Consider the following 18,775-nt stretch of genomic DNA (forward strand, 5'->3'; position numbering starts at 1 on the left):
TGTCAAGATTTGTATGTGTGCTAGTACATGGTTCTCTTTCATGTCTGATGGGGCTGAGCTATAAGCTATATCAGAAGAGAACAACAGTATGCACTATAATGCGTTGGCTGGCTTTGGTTAATTAAAAGTACAAACCTTTGTTTGAACCAAACCCTGTACTGTGCGGTCTCCCCTTTCTGTTATGATCAAGACGAGCGGTCATAACACCATTATTGTTTCTCATGCAGTGTCTAAATCATCTAAAGTTGAAATTGTATTCAGTTTGTTTTCATTTTGTCAGACAACACTTTGTGGGCATTTGCCATTTTATAGGCTAAACAATTTATTTATATTTGAAGTGATGTTTGAAGTTTATAATGAAAGTAATTATTATACTCCTAATTTTGAGAGAGAGTAGATAAGCATAGAAAGCTAAAATCAAGTGCAGCTTTGCCATAGAACAGAGATTCAAGTGTTTTACAATTAATACTATTTCTTTAGTTTATATTCGGTAAAGGTTCATTTTATGTTTGGTTTTCAAAATTGTCTAATACAGTATGAGATGGTAACAAATGTATGACGGCAAATCTCCATGGCGTTTTGTGCTAAGTGTGAATTTAGTTTCCATTCTTTTAAAGGGAGTGCTGATCTTGTTGTTCCAGTTAGATGAACACAGATGGATCCGCCTCTCAGGGAGCTTAAACCTCACTGAACAGCTTTCATACCAACGGAGACACCACGATGACATGATGGAGGCCAGAGCCACGCTCCTGTTCTCTGCGTTATTAGCTGCTGTGTCAGCTCAGGTCAAGTTCAATGGAGAAAGCATCAGTTTTATGCCTCCATGGATCAGAACGGATGGGACAATTCAGGTATTTTTATAATTTTATAAACTGACATTTTTTAAACCAAGCAGCAAAGTAGTAGAAGCAAAGTAGTAGCAGTAAAACATAAATCAGTTTGTTAAATCTAAAAGCCAGGATTTTACTCTTGATAATTAAGACAAACTGATAAATCTAAAAACATACAATATGTTTTGTTTATCGAATATAATTTTGTGATTTACATACTTCGTCCTGCGTCATTGTTTGGAAATTTGCCAATGTTTCAACACATAGTACCTAAACAGGCACCACTACCAGTCCCTTTTTGTGACTTGAGTGTTCAAAATTTTGCAATTTGTTTTTGTATTAGTCACAACTTGTACACTTTTTATGTTCACAAAGCTTATATAGATCCAAGTGACAAACAAACACAAAGAATATGCATAGAAGGAAGTTATTTTTTGTGTCACATTTCATTTCCTGACTTGTTAACTGACTTTAAACTTTACCTAGTGTAGATGAACAAAAACCAGATCTATTGTTATGCATTGCAATGTTAACGAAAGCCAGTCGGATTTAAACACAACTTACCAGTACAGTACAATAATCAGCCAATACATCACAATTTCTTCACCTCTGTTTTAAACAACAAACAGCTTCTGATCCCCACTTAAGATTTTAATGCCGACAATTTGTGTGGGTGGCTTCGGGTGACGTCAGCAGAATATGTCAGTCTGCTCCATGACGAATTAGTTCTCTCTTCTCCCTCCCTCAAACACGATGATTGATCCTCTTTGCATTTTTTGTGAAAATGATTACATTTAATTAAATACTCTTCACGAGATTTCTCACTTATCCAGAATATTCCAAACATACAGCCTCCCCAGCCCTGTCCTGTGTCTGATCACTAGAAAAGGAATTTTAAATTGAACACATTTTGCACTAGTAACTCCAAAGACTGTGTGTTCATAAACTGCTTTAGCAAGAAAAGCATTGGTCCTAACACTGATAGGAGATTGGAATTCGTATTAAAACAGTTGACTAATAATAAATGCCATGTTGAAAGTGTTGCAGTAACCCCCCTTTCATGTCTATCAAGAATTTATTAAAGTTGAAACATGAGAAAGTGGAAGTTGTCTTAAAGTGTTCATACTGACACTGTTGTTCCTAAACCCTTTAGGTAAACTTCCATCGTAGGCAGAACGGCCAAGACAACTGCCAAAGTCAACTCTCAAACTCATCAGTTTTCGTACAAACTGACTCGGATAAGACAGGCGAAGACAGGTGGTGCCAAGCTGAAGGATTCACCACAGACACCGTATCGCATCGTAACCACAACTTTAGCCTGACGTAAGCCTGAATCAGAGAAACACACGTTTTGGTCTAATTTTGTTCTTGCTAGGCTTTAGGCCTGTCAAAAGAAATCACACAAGAAGTATAATGTGAAATAGAATGTGAAACATGATAATGTGTTTGCATTTTAACAATTCTTTTATTTGTATTCTTGTATGTAAGTCTCTTTACACTGCAGGTCAATGGCTAACAATACATTCCACCTTTTTCATTGTAGAGATTCAGGTTGCTGCTGGGTGTCGAACATCAATGGAAGAAGAAACTGGAATAGTTTTGCAGTAGTGGATTTAGGAATTCGATCTGACACACGCTCACTCAACAAATGTCCTGTGACGACAACAGTGGCTTCTTTAAGGTAAACTGAAACGCAACACAGGACAATAGAGGCACAACAGAGCAGCCAATACAGCCAATACATTTGCATATGTATGTGTATGTTCATACACACAGGAAACACTTCCATATAACACAGAAACAACTGTTCTGTAATGCCTGCATGTAAAATAATATTGGCAGCATTTTCAGTTGAGCTTAGTTGAACAATTCCTTATTGAAGCCAAACTTCACACTGCTTTGTGTTTGTGCAGGGCCAATCAGAACTGCTTCTCCCGTCTGCGTCTTCTGGCTTATGATCCTGATGGAGATAATGTGAGGTGTCGCTTTGTTACAGACGTCGGCGTGCCTCTAAACATTCAACTGGATGAGGTAATTTCAAGTGCTAAACAACAGGAAAAGCAAAAATATTTCACATGAGCTGATCACTCTACTCACTGTTGTAAAGAAAGTCAAACTATTTATCAATTGATCATTTTGATTTGCCATTTCTACAAATTTCAGTGTAAGGCCATAAAAACACACATTAATGATGACAACCTTCATGTGTCTCCTTATATCCACTCAGAATACATGCGAACTGAGAACTACCGGAGAGATGAGTCCCGGTGTCCACGTGTTTGAGTTGGTTATGGAGGATCATGCAAAAGAAAACATCACGCTGACCTACACAGACGGAACGTCCGTGGTCAGAGGGCCCATCAAATCATCTCCTCTCTGCCAACTTACACTGCAATTTGCTTTGGAGAGTGAGTACATGTACCTTTGGCATGAAATAAATGAGTCACGAAGTTCATAAATGTTATCTGTGAATACTGGAGTTAATGTGTGTGAGGATATCACAAAACGGCATTGACTGATTACAATGAAACGTGTAAGAAAGGTTGTACATGAACCCAGGAAGAACCTATGACACCTTAGTGCCGGTCTGTCTGACGGTTGCGCTGTAATAATCACTGTAAACTTCTAAACCACAAGTCATTGATTTGATCTGATTCGGCACATCTGCTTGTTATTTGTCAGTTATCGCATTAAAAGTCGAAGCCTTTTGTTGACTTGTTGTGTCTGGTGCGTTTCAGTTCTTCCTTCACTGGCAAACTGTGAAGCTGGTCAAGTGCAGCCCCAGTTCCTGTCTAAGACGCCCTCCCATGGTGACCTGCAACAAGCTGCAGTGGGTCACGCTTTCCAACTTTATATCCAAGCGCAGGCTCTCCACTCAAAGTACTTCTTTTGGTTATATATATAAAAAAAAAACATTATGTATTTCAATGTGCTGAAAATACAAACTCAGTTTCGATAGATGAATAAAATTTGATCTTCATTTCCATGAAGCATACATGAATTCCAGATCAGCGGCCCTGTGAACATGACCAAAGAGTTCAAAAATGATACATTGGGAAAAGCTGAAGTCACTTTGAGGTGGACACCGCAGCCTCAGGACCTACACAGACATGTCCCGCTGTGTTTCACTGCAGAGACGGCTGAATCGTGAGTGTGCTTGATTCTTTGTATGCTTACCAAAGGATCTGTGATATGTTGCTTACTCCAACAGGAAAAGAATAGCTTCATCCTTAATACAAATACCAACCTTTACAAAAAAATGGGTTTTCATCAAGGACTCTGATGTCACACACTCAAATATCATTCACTGGCTTACAGTTAATGAAAAATGTTCTCAAATCAACTATTCTAGTCTATTGTATTTTATCACTTTCTGGAAGTTCTTTCTGAATGGTTGGGTTGAACTTTTTTTTTTGTCATTCAGCCAATCAGAAATGCGGTGTGTCATTGTCCTGGTTACCAGAACACCTGTCAAGAAAGGTTTGTTTAATTATTAATCATCGTTGTAATGTTGTAACAGTGCAATATACAGCATTGATCATGCAAAACCAACAGTCTAATCTCAGATTACACGTATAACAATTCTCACTGAATATGAGACTCTGAGATATATATATTCTCTCAAATAAGAAAGAGTGGTGTTGTACTTTTGTAGCACAATATTTGCCACAGGAGCTGTAACCTTTAGGTAGCCCTTAGCAAAGGTTTGCTCCAGTGAGTTATAGATCTTTATGTTTCTATGATGTCAATTACAGTTAGCTGTGTTCAAGTTGGTGCTCTCTGTCTGAAAGATTGCAAAACTGTTGCGGCTTTGATGGATAAGAAGTTGATCTGCATTGTAATCTACAGGCATAGCCAATGTTGAATGCTCTGCCGACCGGATGACTGTATTCGTGGACAAAGCTTCTATGCCTGGTATTGACAAGAACTGGCTGAAGCTGAGAGACCCCAGCTGCTCTCTCACCTCCAATGACACACATATCATGGGCACCATGTCCTTCTCCACGTGCGGCACAAATGCTGAGGTTAGTAACAAAGATGGTTAGGGTAATGGAAGGAAAATTGTAGCAAGAGGGTCAGAGGTTGGAAGAGAAGAGAAGTGCATTTACCTCTTCTTGTTCTTCTTCTTAACTCAGTACCTTTTTATAACTTACATATCAGAGTACAATTTTCTCCACTTGTTTATCTGAGAGCTAGAGTAGCCAGTGATTGTGTATATACAGACACACATTCTGAGATATGTTCATTTATGCCCATTACAAACCTTGTATCTCAGTCTTGTATTGATGACATAATGCCCCTTTGGCATCCAGCAGGATTTAAATTGTTGATATATGCTGTCAAAGCTTCTAACTGCTTTTTAAATGCAGTGCTTTTACTGTATAACTCTCTATTAAAAGCAGAAAAAGAAAGAGTACATATGATTATATCATTTCTGCAAATTAGTTTAGGACTTAATGCATTTTCTTTTTCTTTTTCTATTAAATATAGGACAAAGGTGATTTTATCATTTTTGAGAATGAGATCCACTCCTTTGTGCTGCCCACCGAAATAATAACCAGAAGAAAGCAGGTCGTGATTGGCTTCTCCTGCCAGTTCACCAAAAGCATGAGCATCTCAAACTACTACAACCTTCCCAACGCAGACTATATTTTCACAGAGACCAGCTTTGGCAGCTTTGGCTACACATTTGATATATTCGTTGACAGCAACTTTACTACCAAAGTGGATCCCAATGCATATCCGGTGGAGGTCAAGCTGCTGGAAATGGTTTATATGGGCATTCAGGCTCAGTCTAAGCTGCCAAATGTGACTCTCTTTGTTGAATCATGCAGAGCCACTCCTGATGAAAACCCCCAAAACCCCCTCTTCTATGACCTCATCAGTAACGGGTGAGCACTGAGCATGCACATCTGTTGTTCTGTGGTGATATTTGTGCTTATATCTTCCCCAGCATCGGTTGGCTAGCTTGTTGGTTTTCTTGGTTGAGCGAGAGCAGGATTTGTTTTTCTTAAATTATTTTGACAAATCTTGTCTTGGCTTGCTTGGCCTTGGCAGAGGTATGCATTCAGATTAACAACCTACCAGTTTTAGCTATGTAGGTGTACTTAAATTCAGCAAGAATGTGTTATCTTAAGAATATTGTGCTTAATCTAGTTGTGTTTCTACTGATTTCTGCTTTAAAGGTGTTTGAAGGATGAAACAATCACAGTCCACCCGACTGATCCTGACTCATTCAACTTTGCAGTTCAAGCCTTCAGATTTACTGGAAACCACGAACAGGTACATCAGATCAAACCTATAGCATACTATTACTTACACAGGCCATAAAGACCTTTTTAAGAGTGTTCCTTAGTATATCCATTTTGTGGTCATGACTTCTTCTGCTCCAATTAAGTTAAGGTAGTGTATGTTTTTCCCTACTATATTTAATGTATGCTGTGTATGAATTCAATTTGATTTGATTCATTCCTTAGTGGCGATTAAATAAATGTAACATTGTGACATTCTCACATGTCAACATTATGTATAGTATATGTCCCATCATGTAATATTCACAAAACCCATGAAACCATATATATATATATATACAGTATATTGTCAATGCCAGATAGATGTCCTTTCCCTTTATATGCCACACTATGCATGCTGGCCAATTGTATACTGGATATGAAATCAATGTATATGTTTAACATATATGGAATATGCATATATTGACATGCTATTTAGGACCAATACATTTGAATGAATGCACAATTAGTTTAGTCACACCACATATCGTATATCCAGGGGGATAGTATACAGTATACTGTTTACGCTCAGAACACTATACTTTGACTTCACTAACATGTGTAACGCATCACTTATGCACTCACTCATGCAGTATATTGACACAGTGGTTCAAAGTTGAAAACTAAACTAAACACTACCCACCTGCAGCTGTACATCACCTGCTCGGTCATCCTGTGCGAGTCTGGGAATCCCGTCTCCAGATGCGCCCGTGGTTGTCTGAAGAATCCATCCCGCAGACGCAGACGCGACCTGGGCATGGAGACAAACAGCCACCCTGTTACCCAGGGGCCCCTGCAGTTTGTCAAACAGGACAGCACAGCTGTTGATGATGATGTTTTCATTGCTCAAGAGAGTGATACCAGCGCAGGTTAATAATATTAGCTTATATAGTTATGCAAATGTATAATATTGATTATACATTTACTATCTCCATATACAGTTTAATGCAATCTGTTAATTTTGTCTACAGTTTCTCCTGACACCAAAGCAAGAAACGGAGGTGAGGGAGGAGGTGAGGGAGTCAGCACAGAAAGTGAAGGCGGACGCACAATCCAGGAAATGCTCAGCAGCCACGTCCTCACTGGTGTCTTTGCCTGTTTGTTCATAGTAGCTGTGGTGCTCTTGGCTTTGATTCTTCGTCACTTTGTAAAGAAAACAAAATCAGATGACTTTAATGCTCTTCTGGGCTGAAAGCACGTAGCGGTGTTTTACTTAGAGTTTTCTTGCTCTTCAGGGCTGGTGGGATTTTTATTGATAGCAATTGAATTCTGCACAGCTTCGACATTTTACGTAAAAAAAAAATTGATTTGGGATTTGATCTGTGACGGTGTGCCTCATGGTATTTAAGCAACAAAATGTGGAAATACAGCCCACAGTTTGTTGAAAACAGCTTGACACCACACAGGCAAGTTCCAGTAGAGAACAACAAGCAGTTGTATGATGTCAGACTGGTTAGTTAGGATTTTTTAAAAAGGAGTGCAAGCATTGATCTCATAGGTTTAGCAAGAAAGAAACCAAATGTGAACTAGTATTCATTCTTACGATTAATTTTTCATGCATTTTACTGGAATTGTGATGATGATTATGATACTTGATTTGAAATCTTTATTGTGCAATAAACTTAATTCTGTGTCAGCTTTGTGTTTGTAGTGTGCCTGTGTGTTGAATCATTTTCACTGCTCATCAACCAATAACACCATATATGGATAATCAGACAGTCAGCAAAGGAATCTATGTGCTTTAGTTAGGACTCTGAATCTGAACAGATTATTCAACATACATATAAACATAGCCGTAAATTTCATAGTAAGATTACATATAACTAACAAGTTGTTTTTTTACTAAAGCACTTTACATGCACTTTTTTTAATGGATATTTTGATTGAGTAAAGCATTTGACATGACAATGAGCATACAGTTACGGGACATATTTGAGATTCGAGCCAACAGATTTATACAGACCGATTGTGCATAATAGCATTGTTGGTGCTGGTTCATTGTCTTCTGTACCAGAGTGATACTAGTGAATCCACAATGTCAAGGTTCTGTCCATGTGTGTATCACATTGCCATATACAGATTATTGTTTTTACATACGGGGGGAGAGAAGCAGAGGCAGAGAGAGAGAAGAGAACTAAAACCATAAAGGTAAACAGGCTCTGTAATGTTCATGTTAACTGAGACAATTGGATGACAAACAGAGCAACAGCAGATAGCCACAGCCAGCAAAGGTTATGTGGAAATGACACAAATGTAGTTTTATATGCACTTCATGCTCCAATGACTTGTCTGTGCTGTGATTAAGGCAAAATGCATTTAAGGTAAACTATACATTGACAGAATTAATAGGATTCTACCATTCTCCAAGTACACATGACATATGGAGGTGTACTAGATCTCCAACTTGTATTGCATGTTGAGGTCCTGGCTGAGGCTGAGTAGACCAAAACAACACATACTTACTCCAGTTCTCCCCTGCATACACATACGAGAAGCAACCATAACGAGCTGAGTCCACACATAAACACCACTGCTGGATTCAAACCCACTAAGCCTCCAGCTCTTCATCAACTGGTTGTTTTATTTCTATTGTCATTAACAGCGTATCTAAAGCGTTTTTTCCTTCTCAGTGCCAGGATCCGTCTGTGCAGTTGGCATCTTTCTCTCTTCAACATAATCGTTGTTACCAATTCAACAGCCGCTAAAAGAATCTTTTGAAAGTACCATAAAAAAATTAATTAGCTGTATCACTTGACCTCATTAAAGTGAGGTTGAAACCCCAGTAACAAAGCCGGCAAAGGACAGTGACAGAAATCTGCTTCTTTAATTACTCCTGGATGCCTCGCGGCGCATTATCACTTGCATGCATCAAAGTCGAATGTTTTCTTGGCCTGTGTACTTCCCACGCTGGTTCCCGTCAATCATCTGACTTAAAGGAACACCACCCAGCAGACAGTCAAATGTGAAATACTGCACGTCTAAGAGACAGGAGGAGCGTGACCGGCCTCATCAAGTCTGTTTAACTGGAACAACTCTATGACCCATGAACACATCATACACTTTTATGCTACATTGTTTTCTTCTGTATGTATACAGTATACATTTGAATTCCTTTTGTTCTTTGCTTTCTAAACCCCCTTGTGAATCCCTGAGAAAATGCAGGACAACTGCTTTTGCATATGATGATTCAGTCCATGAGTCCTGAATGCTTCCCTTATCTACTTCTCTTTGCAGCTTTACTCAACATTGTACTGGTTTTAAATTTCACTTTGACAACTCTTACTACTTTGTCAGGAGGAAAAACAATGTCTCTTTGTGTGGCAGTCTCAAACATTGATGATACAGTTTGTTCTTCCTGGTATAAATGTTGCGCTATTGCAAAAGATTTGAGTATGAACATATTTATTAGACTACTTAAAAAAAGAGAGTCCTTGTTCTCGATTGCAGACTAACTGCACACTAATCTTTTTTTTAATGGAAAATGATACATAAAGAGAAAATCATTTATTGCAACTTTACTTTCAGAACAAAATGGTGTGTTTTAAAATCTGGCACAAAATATCAATGTCTGTATTGTAAACAGACCTAATACATTTGTTGAAATTGTATAATTCAGTGTTCCCTCTTCATGAAATCTATATTTCAAACACATTTCAACACAGATTTCAAAGAGAAGTCACACCCAAGCAGTTTGCACAAAATAAAAACAGCTAACAAATGCTTTGCAACTGCAGGATATGAATTATATACAGCAGCCAATCATTTTGAACTTTAACTACATTTGGACAGTGTGTCCGTCTTATGTGTAGAGACAAGAGCTAGTTTCCACATATTTTACTTCTAAACAATGGGACAAGATGGAATGTCACCACTGTGAAGTAATCTCTCACTTACTGGAATATGAATGTAGACAAACAGCATCAGTCTACTTGCCCGTAAACACTGACAAAACTAGTTTTGACAGTGTTTATCTCTACACATCTATATATATGTATATAGATGATACTGTATATGATATAGTTATAGTTATCTATTCAGTTCTTTTTTTTTGCAATTTGTTTTTATTGAAGCAAACATTGTACATGACATTGTGCATACAGTTGTAGGACATTTTGGAGATCGTTTTTTATATAGAAAGAGGGGAAAGAGGAGAGAGAAAGATAGAGATAAGGAAGGAAGGTTGTATTATCACTACTATTGTTGTTAAACTTTATACATAAGATAAGATAAGATACTTTTATTACTAAGATACTTTCATTACTCGTCACACATGCATTACAGAGGGGGAGCAGGGACCCTGAAATGGAGTACAAGTAGATTGGAATTGTAATGATGTCATGTCGCACCATAGGTTGTGATAGAGAGAGAGAGAGAGGAAAGAAACAGAAAAAAAAAAAAAAAAAAGAGAGAGAGAGAGAGAGAGAGGACATCCCACCCAGAGACCTCACCCAACCCCACAGTCACACAACCCCGCATTCATACAACCACATCCTGGCCCGCCTGGGATGTAAAATAAAATGAAAAAATAAAATAAAATAAAGAGGAACTGTTCGGTGTTCTGGTATCAGTCACTGGTCTGGCATAGCCTGTTCTATCTATTTGTCTATCATCCATCTATCATTCATGACCTCCTCCTGTGAACTTGTCAACTGACATGCAATACTTTCACCGAAACCAACCATGTTATTTCCTTTTGGTATATAAGACATCTATAAGACGTACCGATTACTGAGCAGACAGCAACCCAAAGGACCATGGCCTCTTTGATACTGCTTGTACAGATGCTGGTTCTGGTCTCAATCGTTCCTACATGGGCCGGGTACTACGACTATACCTATTTTGGAGGATCATTGACCTTCACTCCAAAAGGCAAAACTCCAAATGGGACATATGTGGTAAGTAACTAAAAGACAGGGAATGTCATTGTAATAACAAGGAGGATGTCATGTAGGGGAAGAACAGGAGTTAAAGTAAAGGAGATAAAGTTAGGAGATAAAGTATACCAACATTCATATGCACCACCAAAATCAATTTCTGTTTACCAGGAGGTAAATGTAATGATGGAAATAAAAATGAAATTGCTATAAGTAATTGGCTAACTTATAATGAAATTAAATTGATTTATCACAAAATCATTTGCCGTAGAATCCCATTAATTCAGCATTTAATAATGATTTGACCCCAGAACCCCTGAATAGATTGAGTGAGATAAATGTTATAACTTTCTCCCTTTCTACTTAGGTAAAACTTTCAGGGGCAATTCCATAAAACTGCTTAATTAATACATTAACTAGTTATTATCCATTGATTCATCCATTCATTTGCCAGAAATGTTGGTTTAAACCCAAGCCACCATTGAGTTTGTACCTTTATTGCAAAATTAAGGTCTTTAAACGTACAACTTTGTCAAACTTTTTATTCATATTCCATTTGTTTTTATCCTGTTTGGGTTAATGTTATGTGGTCTTACACGATGAAGTAGCCAGTTCTGTAAAAAACTGTGCACCCCCTTTCAAATGACAGTAAAGGGGACACAGAGGATCCAAGATGGTTGAAAGGAGGATTATATCACTTTACGCTATCTAGCATTATTTGAATATTGTTAGTAAATAATAAACATTTTCAATAAGCATTAAATAATAAAGAAAAAAATCTAATTTTATTATATCATATTTTCATTGAAGGCAGAGAGAGAGATAAGACAAGAAAAGATAGAATAAGATAAGATAAGATAAGATGAGATAAGATAAGATAAGATAAGATTATCCTTTATTCGTCCCACGAAGGGGATATTCACAAGTTACAGCAGCAAAGCAATAAAAGGCATTAAGATAAAAATAAAATAAGAGCCTAACAAAAGTAAGAGCCTATCAAAAGTACAACGATCCCCCCCTCTCTGGTGGCGCCACTGACAATAAATGCATTAACCCAAAGTTTCCCAAACTTTTTCTGCAGGGCCACCCTTTTATAAATCAGAATATTTTTGGCCCGCCCCTTCTCTCTCTGTCTGTCGTGTGTCCATGTGGGTTTACAGGTGGAGATTCGCAGCAAGCAAACCAATTACCACTGCACACAGAATGACTTCAGATGTTACAGTGGGAATTGTGGGAAGGAGATATCCGGTGCAATTGCAACTATTTCTCAAAACTCCTACCTTTACACATGGTGCCACCGAGAGAATGTGATGAAGCAGATATTGCCTAGCTCATTTCCCTTTGAACTTAGGTAAGAAAAATTATAAATGAGTGTGAAACCGTCATACATCAAAGACAATGTATTAAGCACAATCAAATACAGAGGCCACTGGTTAAACATGTTTTAGCTTGTATTCACCAGCAGGTATTACCCCATTAACTCTGTCTATACCAATTCTAATGTTTAACACTGTGCTATTTTTCCAGATATCCCAACCGTTTGGCCAATTCCAATGGTAAAGGATACTGGTATCCAAACTCTAAAGGCAGACGAGAAAGTTGGAGAATGTCAGCATATGTGGACCTTGGGACTCGATCTGACACTGGTGAATTGAACAGACCTCCAATCACAACTAGTGTGCCTGCTTTAAGGTAATTATCTAACATAATAAATTCTTGTTTTGGGCTGTTGCATTGAAAACGACACCTCTAAGTATACAAGCTACCCTAGGACTACTCATGTATCATGTGCTTTGCATATTTTGGTAAAACCATTAACACTTAATACTTGGCAGCTTAGTAATGTTTATGGTTATGGTTATGGTTATGATTACTTCTTTACTTTCCATTCATTTTGGTTGATCCTTTCACCCAAAATGCAGACAGCTGTAATGTATCACTGCATTACTGAGAGTATATAATACTGAATGGATAACAGCAACAACAGCAACAACAGCAGCAGCAGCAACAACAACAACAACAACAACATTATTATTATTATTATTATTATTATTATTATTATTATTATTATTAATAATAATAATAATAATAATAATAATAATACATATTATTATAATTACATTAATAAACTTAATTAAACCGGTTTCTTCTTATCAGGATACCCAAGAACTGTGCAAGGACATACAAGTTGGTGGTTTTTGATCCTGATAATGACCAAGTGAGATGCAGGTTTGGAACACATACAGCAGCAGAGTGTGGTCTTTGCTATAGATCTGCAGGTTTCTCCTTAGATGAGGTAAGAAATACAGTGCATTAGACAGATCCTTACAAATATACAGACAAATTCAAATAAATGCAAATTTGAGGTGTAGCAACTGGACAAAAGTGTGCAGTAACACTAAGATCAGCTTAGCAGCCTTTGTTATTTGTGTGTAAAAAAAATATGATTTCCTGCAGCATTCCTGCACGCTGGCATATAAGGGCTCTGGCACTAGTAATCATCATGGGATTGAGTTGGTAGTGGAGGACTTTACCAGGAAATCCATCACTGTCTCCTACACTGATGGATCCTACACATCAAAATACCCCCTTGGAAGGTACAGACGGAATACCTTGGGTTTAGCATTCCCACCTGTAATACTAACCAGTACAAATGCAACAACAACCACATCTGCTCCAATGGCAACAACCACAACTGCAGCAACCACATCGGCAACAACCACAACTGCAGCAATCACAGCTGCAACAACCACCGCTGCAACAACCACAGCTGCAGCAACCACAGCTGCAGCAACCACATCTGCAACAACCACATCTGCAGCAACCACAGCTGCAGCAACCACTGCTGCAACAACAACTGCAGCAACCACAGCTGCAACAACCACAGCTAAAGCAACCACATCTGCAACAACCACAACTGCAGCAATCACAGCAACAACTATCACAGCTACAACACCTGCAACAACCACATCTGCAGCAACCACAGCTGCAGCAACCACTGCTGCAACAACTACAACTGCAGCAACCACAACTGCAGCAACCACAGCTAAAACAACCACGGCCGCAATAACTACAACTGCAGCAACTACAACTGCAGCAACCACCGCTGCAACAACCACTGCTGCAACAACCACGGCTGCAACAATTAAAAGTGCAGCAACCACTGCTGAAACAACCACTGTGGCAACAACTACAACTGCAGCAACCACAGCTGCAACAAATACAACTGCAGCAACCACAGCTGCAGCAATCGCAACTGCAGCAACCACAGCTGCAACAACCACTGCTGCAGCAACTACAACTGCAACAATCACAACTGCAACACCCCCAGCTATGCCAATCGCAACTACAACAACCCTAAATACAACAGCTACAGCTACACCAACTGTAACCTCAACAACTACAGCTAGAGCTCCAGCTATGACAACCTTAACTACAACAACTACAGCTACTGCTCCAGCTACACCAACCACAACTACAACAACCACAACTGTGACGAGTACAAATGCAGTAACATCCACCACTGCGACTGTAACAACCACAACTCCAACCACCGCCACCACAGTGCGGCTCCATCGTCCATCAATTGCACCATTAAGCAAAATTCCTCTGCAGTTCAGTATTTTAGGTGTGAAACCACTTGTCCTTTCTGATATCATTGTTTAATGATTATATTACTCATTTTGTTCATTTGTCATTCACAGTCTTTTTTTCTTACCTGCAGTTGACAACTTTCATGCGTCCTCTTGTCTTGATGGTGACTTTTTCCCTATTTTTCTATCTCCAACTCCACGCCATGGAGTAAATATTCCTGCATTTGTCAACCATACATTTGAAATCAGAGTCAGAGGCTCTGCAAAATACACAAAGTAAGGGAACATACATTGAAATCCTGAAATGATTTTACAGTAAAACTATTTGTGTTGTGTGTACTTCACATAGAATAATAATGTCACAATCTAAGTCACATTATACTGTTGCTCTCGTTGACCATGGCAGATGTGTTAAATTGTTTTCCTTGTTGTAGGATCACTAACCTGATAATCAGTGGACCAAAAGGCATTGCAAGGTACAAGAGCTCCATAGATGAATATACCATCACATGGACACCAATGGAAAACGAAGCAGATGACCATTTCCCTTTGTGCTTTTATTTTGAAGCACTTGAAAGGTCAGATTCAAGATCCATATTCAAATTCTGATCACATCCCAGTGGCTTTGGTATTTGGTACGTCGTTTCTCAGGCAGAAAGTGTGGATCAGATTACAGGATTATAGGTTTTTTTTTTTTTTTTTTCTACACATGATGCAGGAGGAATGATTATTATCTTTTTTAGTTTTTTTAAGCACTCAATATAATTTATGTCCACATTGGTGTTGTTTAAGGGTAACACAACTTTCCTGATTTATGGTCTGTTTCAGATACTATCATCACGGATACCGTAACAGAGTCTACCATTCACAGTTGCGGTGTATAGTTGTTGATGTTGCACGCCACGGTTAGTTGAGTATTCTCCTAAATTACATTTTATTCATATCTAAAATCTTTTATAAACATATTTCCTACATATTGATTACATTTTTCAGATTATTTATTTATAACATGTAAAGCTGTTTTCAAATCGTTTTATCTGTTAAGTGATTATTACTGATTGAAGTTAAAGTGAAAAAAATCTCTACATATTCACATAGCACAGTCCAGCCTTCATATATTTCTTCAGATCATAGATATATATAGATATAGACAGATTACAAACTATTTGTCAGCAGCATTCACTTTTAACAATACAATGATTGATTCTCAAAAATGATCATTGCTGTAAAATAAATGTTGCATGTTTTCTCTCACACTTTAGACACGGTTGTTCACTGCACTGAAAAAACAATCAAGGTGGAAGTGGAGAAGACTTACCTCATCAGACGCAATGAGGCCAGTTTACATCTGAAAGGCAGCGGTGATTCTTCCTGCAAACTGAAATCACTCTCCAACAGCACCCACCTCATCGCTTTCCTGTCCCTGAACGGCTGTGGGACAACCCTAGAGGTCAAGCATGCACGTTTATGTATCTATTTACAGGAGGGTTATTGTTTAAAAGAGCAGTGGGATCATCCTCACTATACTGTGAACATAAAGCACATCGGAGGACAGAGCACAGGTTATATGCTGTAGCTTGTGTGTTTCAATTTTAATATGTAAACTGTGTTTTCCTTTATGCCATAGTCAGTACATGAATCAACTTCCATCAACATAATTTACCAACAAAACTGGTTGATTTACTTCATCACAAAAGGACTCCAAACTGTCCAACTGCACTCTCAACATTCTGCTCTATTTGATTCTTTTTCACTTTCAGGAGGATGGAGATAACCTAATCTTCAAGAATGAGATCACATCTGCTAATCCAAAAAACATCATCTCCAGGCAACATGACATTGAGATTGTCTTTGCATGCGTCTTTCCAAAGAGGACCAATCTGACCCTGGGATTCAGACACAAAAACCCCTACGTCTTCACAGAGAAAGGCTTCGGCGCGTTCACCTTTCAGTTTGAATTCTTTGAGTCTGAGAGATTCAGAAAGCAAAAGAAGGCCAGCACCTACCCTCTGAATGTTTACCTCAAACAGACGATGTTCATGCAGATTGAGGCAGCCGTATCTATCCCCCATACAGAGCTGTTTGTGGAGTCCTGCAGGGCAACTCCCTACGACAACCCAAACTCTCGCATCATCTACTCCATCATTGAAAATGGGTAAATGTCTACTGTGATTCCTATCCTTTGCACTTTATCATTATCTGTGTTAACTAACATTAATAGTGCGTTCACTATTTTTGTATCTGTGTTGATTTAAATCATTTGAAAGTCTTCTATTTCTTTTCAATTAACATTATTTCTGCTTTGGCAGGTGTGTGAAGGACAACACAGTACAAATTTACCCTAGTTCCAAGCATCAGTTCAGATTTGGAATGGAGGCCTTTGAATTCATTGGTGCTTATTCAGAGGTGAGTTGATTTATTTTTTACCCAATTTTTATAAAAAATCTAAAGATAAATATAGAGTACATATACTATTTAAGATCAAATAAAATGCATCATCATCATTAATAAACCACAAATTCTACATTTCATTATCATTGAAAAATTATTATACACTTTCAAAGTTATTCATCCAGGCTCTAGAGCATGAAGCGTTGTTGCCTTTTTCTGTATTGTTTCAAGATCCTAATAAATAAGTCCATTTGTGCCTTTTTTCCTTGTGAATTGACTAATTATCACTTTCAGGACTCTCTTTCATTATGACCTTAAAATCTCACAATCCAGGATGCAGTGACTGAAGCTCAGTGTGTGTGCAGGTTTACATCAATTGCATAGTTGTCCTGTGTGAGAGGGGGGCTCCTGGATCTCGGTGCTCCAAGGGATGCCTCAAATCCAATTCACGTGGGAAAAGAGAAGCTGCTGTTCAGACTGCCAGCCACTCCATTTCCCAGGGACCTTTGCATTTAATGGAACGTCCTAGCCAGGGTAAGAGGGGGCACACACACACACACACACATACACACACACACACACACACACACACACACACACACACACACACACACACACACATACACACACACACACACACACACGCACACACACACAGTAAGTAAAACGCTTTCTGAATGACTTTGGGTGCATAACATCCCATAAGAGTTGGTAACAGCTCTCACTGACCTGTGCGATAAGTGACTGCTTGGTTTTAACACATGGCTATTTGTGCTTCCATGTCAGTATCTGGCCCAGGCCTGAATGTGGGTATGAACCTGATCATCATTTTTGGCTGCCTCCTGGTATGTGGAGCAGTGGTCTACAGATCCAGGAGGAACAAAGCTACATACACACTCCTGCCGTCCTCTGATCCAAACTAAGGACAAGGAAGCCATGATCCAGTCTAATGTTTTTGATACCTTTTCACATAATCAAATCCAATGACACAATGTGCCTGTGGAAAGCTTGAAGGGTTCTTTTGGGTGTGTTTGAAAACAAAAAGATTTCTTTAAAGTTTAAACTTTGGTTGCTCTGCAGTTTGAGATTTGGTCCATGAACAATTAGCCCTGTCATTCATATGTTACACAACCTTCTAATCAGGTTAGCCTTTATATGAAGAACCCCCTGATTTTTTACTTTTACATTATGATATATGATCAGTAGTCACGTGTGAATCAGCACTGAACAGTCCAAAGTTGTGTTTAACCTACAGTTTTGACAGCTGTTACTCTTTGTCTGTGAGCAAATCCAGTACCGTTTTATGACACTCTTCAACTAGAGGGGCACTCATTAGTTCATACCTCAACCATGGCCCAACAGTCCTCCAATTATGGCTCATCATTAACTAATGTTGGAATAGCACATCGAGTCGATTTATATTTCAAAAAGTGATTGTACATATCCACAAAGTCTGCTTACATTAGATTAATTCCTTCAGGCGATGAGTCATTCTGAAGCAACTGACTCAATCTTGGCAGCCAGCTATCACAAAATGGTATATAAAAAAAAATGATACAGGTGAAAACATAACTGCTTGGCGGAAGTACTGTTAATCATTTTCAAGTTTCATGTGTGATTTGATGATTTATTCCAGATAATCTCTAAGCTTTGTTTTGAGTGTGATGTATAGAAATAATCAACAAAATGGAAATTTCTCATATATCTGAAATCCTGAAGAATTATATGTGATTTTAAGCATTTCTTACATCTTGTGTATAAATCATCATGTTGTGTTGTTTGATATGGACGATTAT

General features: G+C 38.4%; 2 protein-coding genes across 2 annotated transcripts; both read left to right on the forward strand.

Moving 5' to 3' along the window:
* Window positions 1-671: 671 nt before the first annotated feature.
* On the forward strand, window positions 672-7,581 carry LOC143004929 (uncharacterized). The gene is made up of 13 exons (XM_076156112.1): window positions 672-851; window positions 1,984-2,153; window positions 2,374-2,511; window positions 2,744-2,861; window positions 3,058-3,238; window positions 3,569-3,710; window positions 3,822-3,977; window positions 4,255-4,310; window positions 4,680-4,855; window positions 5,322-5,722; window positions 6,017-6,113; window positions 6,771-6,990; window positions 7,093-7,581. The coding sequence occupies exons 1-13, from the start codon at window positions 726-728 to the stop codon at window positions 7,311-7,313; spliced, it is 2,202 nt and encodes a 733-aa protein (XP_076012227.1). The 5' UTR covers window positions 672-725; the 3' UTR covers window positions 7,314-7,581.
* Window positions 7,582-14,801: 7,220 nt separating this feature from the next.
* Window positions 14,802-18,713, forward strand: LOC143004924 (CUB and zona pellucida-like domain-containing protein 1). The gene is made up of 8 exons (XM_076156106.1): window positions 14,802-14,864; window positions 15,023-15,166; window positions 15,417-15,493; window positions 15,851-16,038; window positions 16,349-16,743; window positions 16,898-16,994; window positions 17,345-17,513; window positions 17,766-18,713. Exons 2-8 carry the CDS (start codon window positions 15,108-15,110, stop codon window positions 17,900-17,902), a joined length of 1,122 nt encoding a protein of 373 aa, XP_076012221.1. The 5' UTR covers window positions 14,802-14,864; window positions 15,023-15,107; the 3' UTR covers window positions 17,903-18,713.
* The last annotated feature ends 62 nt before the right edge of the window (window positions 18,714-18,775 follow it).

The sequence above is a fragment of the Genypterus blacodes genome, unplaced genomic scaffold (genome assembly GCF_046128005.1).
Source record: "Genypterus blacodes isolate CSIRO-AG114 ecotype Tasmania unplaced genomic scaffold, CSIRO-AGI_Gbla_v1 ptg000067l_1, whole genome shotgun sequence".
In the NCBI taxonomy this organism is placed as follows: Eukaryota; Metazoa; Chordata; class Actinopteri; order Ophidiiformes; family Ophidiidae; genus Genypterus; species Genypterus blacodes.

Bases quoted from the DNA above. Each gene is read 5' to 3' on its own strand.
- LOC143004929 (XM_076156112.1), top strand. From the start codon at position 726: ATGATGGAGGCCAGAGCCACGCTCCTGTTCTCTGCGTTATTAGCTGCT. The intron at 2,862-3,057 runs GTAATTTCAAGT...ATATCCACTCAG, and splicing joins TAAACATTCAACTGGATGAG to AATACATGCGAACTGAGAAC. The intron at 6,991-7,092 runs GTTAATAATATT...TTTTGTCTACAG, and splicing joins AGAGAGTGATACCAGCGCAG to TTTCTCCTGACACCAAAGCA.
- LOC143004924 (XM_076156106.1), top strand. From the start codon at position 15,108: ATGGAAAACGAAGCAGATGACCATTTCCCTTTGTGCTTTTATTTTGAA. The intron at 15,494-15,850 runs GTTAGTTGAGTA...CTCACACTTTAG, and splicing joins TGTTGATGTTGCACGCCACG to ACACGGTTGTTCACTGCACT. The intron at 17,514-17,765 runs GTAAGAGGGGGC...CTTCCATGTCAG, and splicing joins AATGGAACGTCCTAGCCAGG to TATCTGGCCCAGGCCTGAAT.